Source organism: Aphelocoma coerulescens, chromosome 9, assembly GCF_041296385.1.
Source record: "Aphelocoma coerulescens isolate FSJ_1873_10779 chromosome 9, UR_Acoe_1.0, whole genome shotgun sequence".
In the NCBI taxonomy this organism is placed as follows: domain Eukaryota; kingdom Metazoa; phylum Chordata; class Aves; order Passeriformes; family Corvidae; genus Aphelocoma; species Aphelocoma coerulescens.
The window spans coordinates 1,475,809-1,484,926 of NC_091023.1; the positions used below are offsets into that span (position 1 = coordinate 1,475,809).

At 51.1% G+C, this 9,118-nt stretch overlaps 1 protein-coding gene across 6 annotated transcripts in view; it reads left to right on the top strand.

Moving 5' to 3' along the window:
• STAG1 (STAG1 cohesin complex component) overlaps nt 1-6,864 on the top strand; it is a 175,646-nt gene extending 168,782 nt beyond the window's left edge. For all 6 annotated transcript variants that reach the window (XM_069024276.1, XM_069024271.1, XM_069024272.1 and 3 more), the window contains 4 exons: nt 959-1,069; nt 1,885-1,999; nt 4,468-4,548; nt 4,632-6,864. In XM_069024276.1, coding sequence (XP_068880377.1) covers nt 959-1,069; nt 1,885-1,999; nt 4,468-4,548; nt 4,632-4,655 — 331 coding nt within the window. In that variant the 3' untranslated portion in view covers nt 4,656-6,864. The remainder of the gene's footprint in view (nt 1-958; nt 1,070-1,884; nt 2,000-4,467; nt 4,549-4,631) is intronic.
• The last annotated feature ends 2,254 nt before the right edge of the window (nt 6,865-9,118 follow it).

The window sequence follows — 9,118 nt, forward strand, 5'->3', positions numbered from 1 at the left end:
GCTCTGGGAGACCCTTCCCTGTTCCTGGGGAAGATGAGCAGGCTCTTGCCCAGCACCTGAGCCCCCTTGTCCTCTGTCTCAGGCAGTGCTGTGAGCACAGAACTGTGAGCCTGGGCAAGAGAGCACATCTCTCCTCTCTGCTCCTTTGCAAGAGTGGGATTCCATGTGGGAGTTCCCAGTGTGAACTGACAGTGGGGAATGGGAATCCTTCCCATTCAGCCCTGGTTGGCTGTCACATTTCCTCCAGGTCAGCTTAGGAGAGCTAACACCTGCCACTACTACAGAGCTGCTGAACTGACAGGTTAATCATGTTCAGGTTTGGTTCTAGGCTGTTTTCCTGTAGGTTGTCCCAGTTTATCCTGACAGTCTTATTAGGGTGCAAGGGTGCATAGTACAGTAAAACCTGGTGCTGCTCCAGAAGAGCTGCACAGAGTTTGCTGCTGTTTCCTTGTGCTGCACCACACAAATCGTAGCAGAGGCACTGCTGGCTGGTGGGATCAGCAGTGCAGCCTGGAACGAATTTACACGTGGGTGAGGTACTGGCCCTGAAGTTATGAGGGTATTTGTGTGAAAACCATTTGGTTTTCATGTTGTGTGACATTTTTGTCAGTTACTAATTTGGATCTATTCTTGCTCATAGTTTGCCTCATCTGACACAGTGAAGTGCTATTTAATGATAACAAATTTTAGAGGTGCTCCCACTCCAGGTGCCTGCCCCTCATGGGGGAGCACAGTCAGTGTTTCCATACCTGCTTTTATTGCAACAGTTAATGGATTTTTTTGTGAGAGGAGACAGACTGTGGAAGGGAATCCAGAAGATGTGTACAATGATGGATGGGATTTAATTATCCTAATCTGAAGCATGGCCGGACACAGAACTTGGAGACAGAAACTGCCCCAAAATAGGCAGCTCAGAACTGTTACTGCTGTCAGTCCTAACTTGCTCCCTGTGTGTCAGTCCCCAGATGCAGATCTCGTGGCTGGGCCAGCAGAAGCTGGAGGATCTCAATCGAAAGGACAGGACAGGAATGAACTACATGAAAGGCAGAAGTGGCGTAAGGCACGCAGTGTAAGTGCTCACAGCCTGCTGCCCTCAGCAGAACCCTGTGCAGGACACCACAGGGAAATGTTACCTTTCCTGCTGGGTGCCAGTCCCTGCTGTGCCATTTCACCCTTGTGGTGAAGGCAGAGGGACAGTTTGTAGTGCTGGGGTGAGTCCAGCCCAGCACTGCCATTCTCTCACCGTGGCCAGGCTCCAGGCCCAGTGACAGGGTGCAGTTCCCTGTTCTCTGCCCCAGCCTGCAGCTGTTTCCATGTCACAGAGGTTCCATGATTTGTGTGCTCTGTAATTCCCTGTGAGCTCTGCCCATGAGGCTGTTCCTGTGTCTGCACTCTATCCTCTTTTGCCAAGGTGTCCCCCTGAGCAGGAATGGAGGGAACACACGTGGGTGAACACATGCTCTGTGCTGATCCCACCGAGTCCTTCAGCACGGCTGGAATCCTTACAGCCTTTGGAACTGGGCTTGAAGGCACTGCCAGAGTCCCAGGGCTTTACCAGTGATCTTGGCAAACAGAGTCACTCCTCCTTGGTAGAAGGGCAGGAAACACAAGAGGAGTTACTGCCCTGTTCTTGTTGGGGACAGCTTTAATTGCTGGTCATAGTGCTGTCAGTGGGACTTGCTGCTTTAGCCTGGGCCAGGGCTTGGGGGCTTTACATATGATTTTCCTCCTGTTGGTATTGCAGAGAGCCTGCTGACTTTACCCTCAGCATCAGGGTTTGGGTGAAGGCATTAAATGACAGGATTTGAGCATTCTTTTTAATGACAAAGATCAGGGTTGGGAAATTTTTCTGCCTGGAAATGACTCTCTCTTTATTTAAATCAGACGAGGTCTAATGGAAGATGACGCTGAGCCCATCTTTGAAGATGTAATGATGTCCTCACGAGGCCAGCTAGAGGACATGAATGAAGAATTTGAGGACACAATGGTCATTGATCTGGTCAGTAAATCTTATGAATGGCAAGTTTAAAACAGTTGAAAGCTAATTTAAAAGGAATTTTAGACGTGTAAACAAACATTTCCAAAATTTTGAACCTGACTTCCAGTTGTCTGAATGTTAAAGAGTGGAAATTATGTGAGTACTCCCCAGAGCCTCCAGCTGCAGGCTGGGGCCCAGTGGGTTTGTTCCACAGCCACACAGGGAGCATTGCTTAGTGCTCCTTCTCCCCAGGATTGTCTTGGGCAGCAGCAGGTGCTGGCAGCACCATCACACACCTGGGACTTGCAGCCTGCAAGGATCAGGTTATGAGTTACAGGCTGTGCTGACAGGGCTCTTTGTGCAGCCCCAGTGCCAGACTGGCACAGCCAAGGGGTCCCTCTCTTTCCCTCTCCTGGTTGGTTGGATTTTGAAGAGCTGGGCTGGGCAGGGGACCCTCACTCGAGGTCTCAGTAGGTCACAGGCAGAGTCCTGCTGGCACAGCTGGAGGGAGCACAGGCACTGGTGGGTGGGTGGGAGTTCCTTAAACAGGAATTGCTCCCAAACAGTTCCTATCATCAACCACAGCCTCAGACCCTTCCAGTACTGCACTGACTGCTGGGAGAAGTCCCTTGCAGCACTTACAGCCTTACCTGGCCTCCCCTCTGGAATGACTGCTCCCTTGTAAAATGGGATAAACGAACAGTGTGCTTTACACACCTCACCATTTTTATGCCTTTCTGTTTTTCCTTTCACATCCAAACAACAAGCCCTAGCTTATATTAGGACTGGGCTACAGTGTCTTGGAAAGACAATTTAATTGATGATTCACTTGCAGCTGCTGCATACTGAGGTTATTGCCAGCACTCATGTGATTGCCAAGTAACATCAAGGCAAGGAAAGGAAGGAATTGATCAAGCCAGTGCAGCTCACATTTACTCTTGTGCTCCTGGAGAAGGACACCACCGAGGGTTTAAGCCTCAGAAATACTTCAATATCTTCAGTACCCTTTTTGTTGGTAAATCCATTTCTGACCATGTCAGAGCTCAAGTTTCACTATGAACTTAGAGCATGAAGACAGTTAAGAGGGAGTTTCTGTGCAGTCTGGCCTACAGTCCCAATACAGAAACATCCTTAAGTCAGCAAAAACCTTGGGCAAGACCTTAACGATGAGCACAGAGTTAGAATCCACCAGCTTTTACCCCATTCTTTCAGTAACAAAGCATCGAGGGAGCGCTGTCCTGTGTCAGGGCCCGCCTTTGCCCCAGAGGTTTTGTGCACCGGGAGGGAAGGTGGGGGGCAGGCGCAGGTGGCCCTGTGGCCAGCAGGGCTCCCTGTGGCCAGCAGGGCTCCCTGGGGCCGGCAGGGCTCTCTGTGGCCAGCAGGGCTCCCTGTGGCCAGCAGGGCTCCCTGGGGCCGGCAGGGCTCTCTGTGGCCAGCAGGGCTCCCTGTGGCCGGCAGGGCTCCCTGTGGCCGGCAGGGCTCTCTGTGGCCAGCAGCGCTTTCTGTGGCCAGCAGGGCTCTCTGTGGCCAGCAGCGCTTTCTGTGGCCAGCAGGGCTCTCTGTGGCCAGCAGGGCTCCCTGGGGCCGGCAGGGCTCTCTGTGGCCAGCAGGGCTCTCTGTGGCGAGCAGGGCTCCCTGTGGCCAGCAGGGCTCCCTGTGGCCAGCAGGGCTCCCTGTGGCCGGCAGGGCTCCCTGTGGCCGGCAGGGCTCTCTGTGGCCAGCAGCGCTTTCTGTGGCCAGCAGGGCTCTCTGTGGCCAGCAGCGCTTTCTGTGGCCAGCAGGGCTCTCTGTGGCCAGCAGCGCTTTCTGTGGCCAGCAGGGCTCTCTGTGGCCAGCAGCGCTTTCTGTGGCCAGCAGGGCTCTCTGTGGCCAGCAGGGCTCCCTGGGGCCGGCAGGGCTCTCTGTGGCCAGCAGGGCTCTCTGTGGCGAGCAGGGCTCTCTGTGGCCAGCAGGGCTCCCTGGGGCCGGCAGGGCTCTCTGTGGCCAGCAGGGCTCTCTGTGGCCAGCAGGGCTCTCTGTGGCCGGCAGGGCTCTCTGTGGCCAGCAGGGCTCCCTGTGGCCAGCAGGGCTCCCTGGGGCCGGCAGGGCTCTCTGTGGCCAGCAGGGCTCCCTGGGGCCGGCAGGGCTTTCTGTGGCCAGCAGGGCTCCCTGTGGCCAGCAGGGCTCCCTGTGGCCGGCAGGGCTCCCTGTGGCCGGCAGGGCTCCCTGGGGCCGGCAGGGCTCTCTGTGGCCAGCAGGGCTCCCTGTGGCCAGCAGGGCTCCCTGGGGCCAGCAGGGCTCCCTGTGGCCGGCAGGGCTCCCTGGGGCCGGCAGGGCTCCCTGTGGCCAGCAGGGCTCCCTGTGGCCGGCAGGGCTCCCTGGGGCCGGCAGGGCTCTCTGTGGCCAGCAGGGCTCCCTGTGGCCAGCAGGGCTCCCTGGGGCCAGCAGGGCTTCCTGGGGCCAGCAGGGCTCCCTGTGGCCCGTGCTGTTCCAACTCCCGTGTGTTGCAGCCGCCGTCGCGGAACCGGCGCGAGCGGGCGGAGCTGCGGCCGGACTTCTTCGACTCGGCGGCGATCATCGAGGACGATTCAGTAAGGCCTGGCTTGTTCTGCTTGCTTTGAGCTCTGCTCTTGTCCCACCTCGTGTAACCGCTGTCTTTTCCCCCCTTTTCCAGGGATTTGGCATGCCCATGTTCTGAAGTCTGGCGAAGACCTTTTACAAACTTGGAACTCTATTGTTTAGAGCTAGAGGCCTATATACTGTGATAGCTTGTATGAAAACCACATTTTTGATGTGATACGGTTTGATTTTTAACCAAATGATTGAGGTCAACCCCTTGGTGTAGTGACGGAGAGAAGAGGAGCTTCTTAATGACACACGGGAATGTTGGCCAATCCAGTCACCTCAGAAGGGCTGACCTAAAAAATCATTTGTATCCCTGTTCTTGACTGTCCTAATACAGATTTTTTTTTTTTTCCTGGATGAGGAGGAAGTTTTAAATTGTTAAGACAGCCGTCAAAATAAACACTGTTCTACATATGTTTTCTGAAAACAACATTGAGTGAAAACAGAACTTTTTAACTTTATTTTTCTGCTGTACAATTTAAAACAGTTTTAACATTTGCCTTTTTATGTTTTCAAAGCTAGCCATTTTTATTAAACCTATGCCTATCAGCCACTGACTAGCAAGGCTGCTGTAAGCAGGTCGTTCTGGCTACGGAAAAGTGTTTTGGAACACACTGGATTTGATTAACATTATGGTACGCTTATGTTCTCTCATAGGCATGGAGAAGAACACTCTCAGAGAAGAGGTTAGAATTCTAATGACGTGCATCTCTGCCAAAAAATTTCAGATTCTGATATGATAAACCCAGATTTTATACTCTTGAGAAGATTTATTTTTATTTATAATGGGACATAAAGTAAGAGATGTCCATGAAGCCACTTTTCCAACAGATGCTGTGTAACATTCATTTTATATAGCACATGGGGACACAAAAACAGTAAATTTTCTATTGGTACTTGCTCTGTGCATTTTTAGCAACTTATACCAGCAAATAAAGTATTCTCAGTAAAACACACAAACGGTTCTCAAGTAATCACTTTGCTGTTTTTACTACCTACTTCAAGCCTGCCAACACAAGGTACATAAACAGCAACTTTCCTATTAAAAAAAAATAGTTCAAGGGTGGGGGAAAGGATCACTTTAGCATACTAAAAGTAATTTTAACTGTACCATAAAACAGAGTCTACTTTCCATGCCGTAAATACCCTTTTCCGCTATTTTTGTAAATTAATTTTGCCAGTTAGAAGTACTGTATGTGCTGCATAGAAATTTGTGCTTAGATGGTGAAGTTCTTAAGCTTACAATGGAATACAGCTACATTTTCAGTGTTAACTGTGCATATTGAGAGTAATTCTTTGGAAAAAAATATGATTTTTCAAAAAAGCTAAAAACATCAAAAAAAATTCCAAAAAAACCCCAAAACATTCATTGTACTAAGATATTTTTCAATGTCTTCAATAATTTGGAATTTCATTATGCTTCAATTTTACGACTCGACGTAGTAGCTGCTCCTTACCCAGCCTGGCCTGGCACCAGCAGTGCTGGCCCTCCACAGCTCCAGATCTCCAACAATTGGCCCCAAAACCTTTCTCTTTCTGCACTCAGTAGCAGTTGAGATACAAAGCAGACTGACCCACTTGGAGCACAGCAGTTTCAGAGGTGCTTTAGTTTTAGCAACTGCAGAATAATCACGGAGCTTTTTTTCTGTTTCGAGCTTACTTGGACACCAACCCAACCCCTCAGTGCCCAGCACGGGCAGGGAAAGAGCCCAAATTCACCCAGCCCAGCACCTCGCCCCGCTGAGCTTGGCTCTCACAACATGTGCAGTTCTCAGACACGGTTGCCAAAAATGTTTGACCAGGTAATTCAGCCATTCCTCGGTGTGGGGTGGGGATGTATTGGTCCCAAGAAGTAGCTGGAACTTTATAAACCCCGCTACCTCCCTCTGTGCACGCCCACGGCCTGGGGGCAGGAACGGCTGCAGGACCTGTCCCAGGCTCACTCTGTGAGCATGGTGGCACTACAGATGCTGCCCAGTTTGAGTCAGAGTCTCAGACAAACCTTGTGCTTCACAGTCCTCTGTGTGGAAAACTGATTCCTAATTTAACATTGTAGAATACTGTATAACAAACATTTATTATCATGGTACCTGCAATGGGTCTCCAGTTCAGTTTGCAGTCAATAGGTTTTTGTATTATGAGTGTCTCCTTGATTGGTTTTGCTAGTACTTCTGTAAATTGTACATTTACAATATGAGGTTTTTTTTTCCTTTTGTACAATTTAAAACTGATGCTTCACCTTTCATTTAATAAACTATACAAAATCATGAGTATGATGAGCACCCTCTTCACTATAGTTTTCTTTTAAGTGCTTGTTTGAACCATCACATCTTGTCATCCCATTTGTTACTAGGAATTCAAGGAATTACCAAAGGCAAGACTGACAGGTAGCTTTCATGTAGTCCAGGCTTCACAACCAGACCTGTACCCCACTCACCCACTCAGCTTCAAGAGTGATGGAAACCCTCTCTGGTCCTTTTTCCCCTCCATCCTGGTAGGGTTTGGTTGTGGGGGGCGGGGAGGGTTAATGTGAGATTGCTGTAAATCTGGGAAGGCCCCACACCAGGTGCAAGAGCTGCACTGCTAAAACTAACAGTTTCTTGAACTGCCATGAGGTTGGAGAAGAATATCTCTCTTCTGCCCTATACATCTGAAGTGACCTGGAGGCTTTGGGAAGAAACTGCCATGGGAAAGGCTTGAAAGCTCTAACAATCAGCTGGGCTAAATGAAGTTTTACAGATTCCTGAAACAAAATGTCCGCATTACTCCCATGTCTCAGGGAGCAAGGTGCTATTTTTGTCCAACCCATGAATGATTTCATCTCTGTAGTGCTAAAGAAAACTGACTGGTTTATCACCTGGCCCACTTCCTAAGGAAAAATCACTGGAGTCAGGAAAAGGAACACGATGCAGCAGCTGAGGCCCAGGGATGATTCAAAGTCTCAGCTACTCCCAAGACAGAGCCTGAAAGTTCAGTCTCCAAGTGCTTGTAAGTTATGGCAACTCCTGCTGCACTGAGGAACACAGTAAGTAACTTGCCTTGCTGCTGAGTTCAAAGGCTGCCCATTGCTGAAAGGATTTCATTTTGTACCTCTTGTTTTTTTAGGTGACTGGAATTCAAGGAAATCCTCAGGAGCCTGGTCAGAGCAGCTTTTGAGCCTGTTTCCAGCATGTCCTGCTAGAGCAACTGCCTGTTTGGAAAGGGGGAGGATCTAAAGCCCAATTCTTGTGCTGGCAAGGGATGGGAAAGAGGATGGAGTCTGTAGCAATACTGAGGTTAGGAAACAACTATCAGAGCTGTATTCTCCTTGTTGTGACAGGTGGGTTTCTCATGGAGTGTCTCCTCCTGATTCTGGGCAGGCTGAAGAAGCTGAGGAACTGTGTGTGTATGCCTTCACTTACCACAGCTTCTGCCTCTAAACCAGCTTTACCTCTGGAAAATCATCTTGGGCATTACAAACCCTTGCAGTTTGCTCACAGTTAACTAAGAACTCCCCCCATGGCCGTGACACCCCACAGAGTAACATTCTGGTTTACATTCCCTGCTGCTGCAGCTGGCTGTGTTCCCCAGGACAGCCCTGAGAGCCTGTTCCTGCTGAGGCACAGACAGGTAGGGTCATGCAGGCCCCAAATGTGCAACAGCCAGGACAACCAGGGTGCCTGCAACCTGGAGGTGCTGCCTCCCATGCATCCAAAAACCTGGGGAGCTGGGACTCCTACTTGAAATGCTCCTTTTAGATTGTGCTTTTAGATGATGTTTAGCTGTTGCTTCTACCCCCCCAGGTACAGGCTCCAAGCTCCACAGCTCTACTCACTGCACTTTCCTGGGAAGAGAAGCTCCCTGGGACATGGCCATCCCACCTCTGTCCTCCTTCAGGCTCATGCTGGGGAGTGAGCAGCAGCAGCTCCAGTGCAGGTAGGGAGGCTCTGTCTCACAATAAATGTGAGTTACTCACAGCAGCCAGGTCACTGCAGCCTCTCCTGTGCCTGGCAACTGGTGCAGCAGCACTAAATGTGACAGTGGCTGTTCCTCACTGCCTTGGGGCTGGAGGGAAAATGCAGCTTCTGCTGAGCAGGTGAGCACAGGCCCAGGGCTGGTCACCTCCTGCAGTGGTTCCTGGCAAGGCTGGCAAATAATCAGAGAGAAAGGAGGCTGGAAGGGGCCTCTGGAGGACTCTGTTCCAGCCTCTGCTGAGGGAGGAGGATTTGCATGTTCCACCAAAACTGCCCCTTACAAGGGGGCTGGCTGTGCCTCCCCTGTGCCACCCACCTCTGCCCTGGGCTCTGAGACCCAGCTGGGCCTCAGTGCTGCTGCAGCCAGAAGGGAAAAGCTGCCACAGGCCAGACTAACAGAGGAACAGAGCAGCTGAGTCCAGGAGCAGCAGGGCCTGGTCTCCAGGGCACTGGAACCCACGCTCAGCGATTTTCCTCTCTGAGCCAGTGGTGCAGGAAGTGCAGTCAGGTCTGTGGCCAATGGAATACCCTTGAACTCCACAGGGGTCCAACTTCCCAGCGTGGGAGGTGGCTCAGCCCTGTC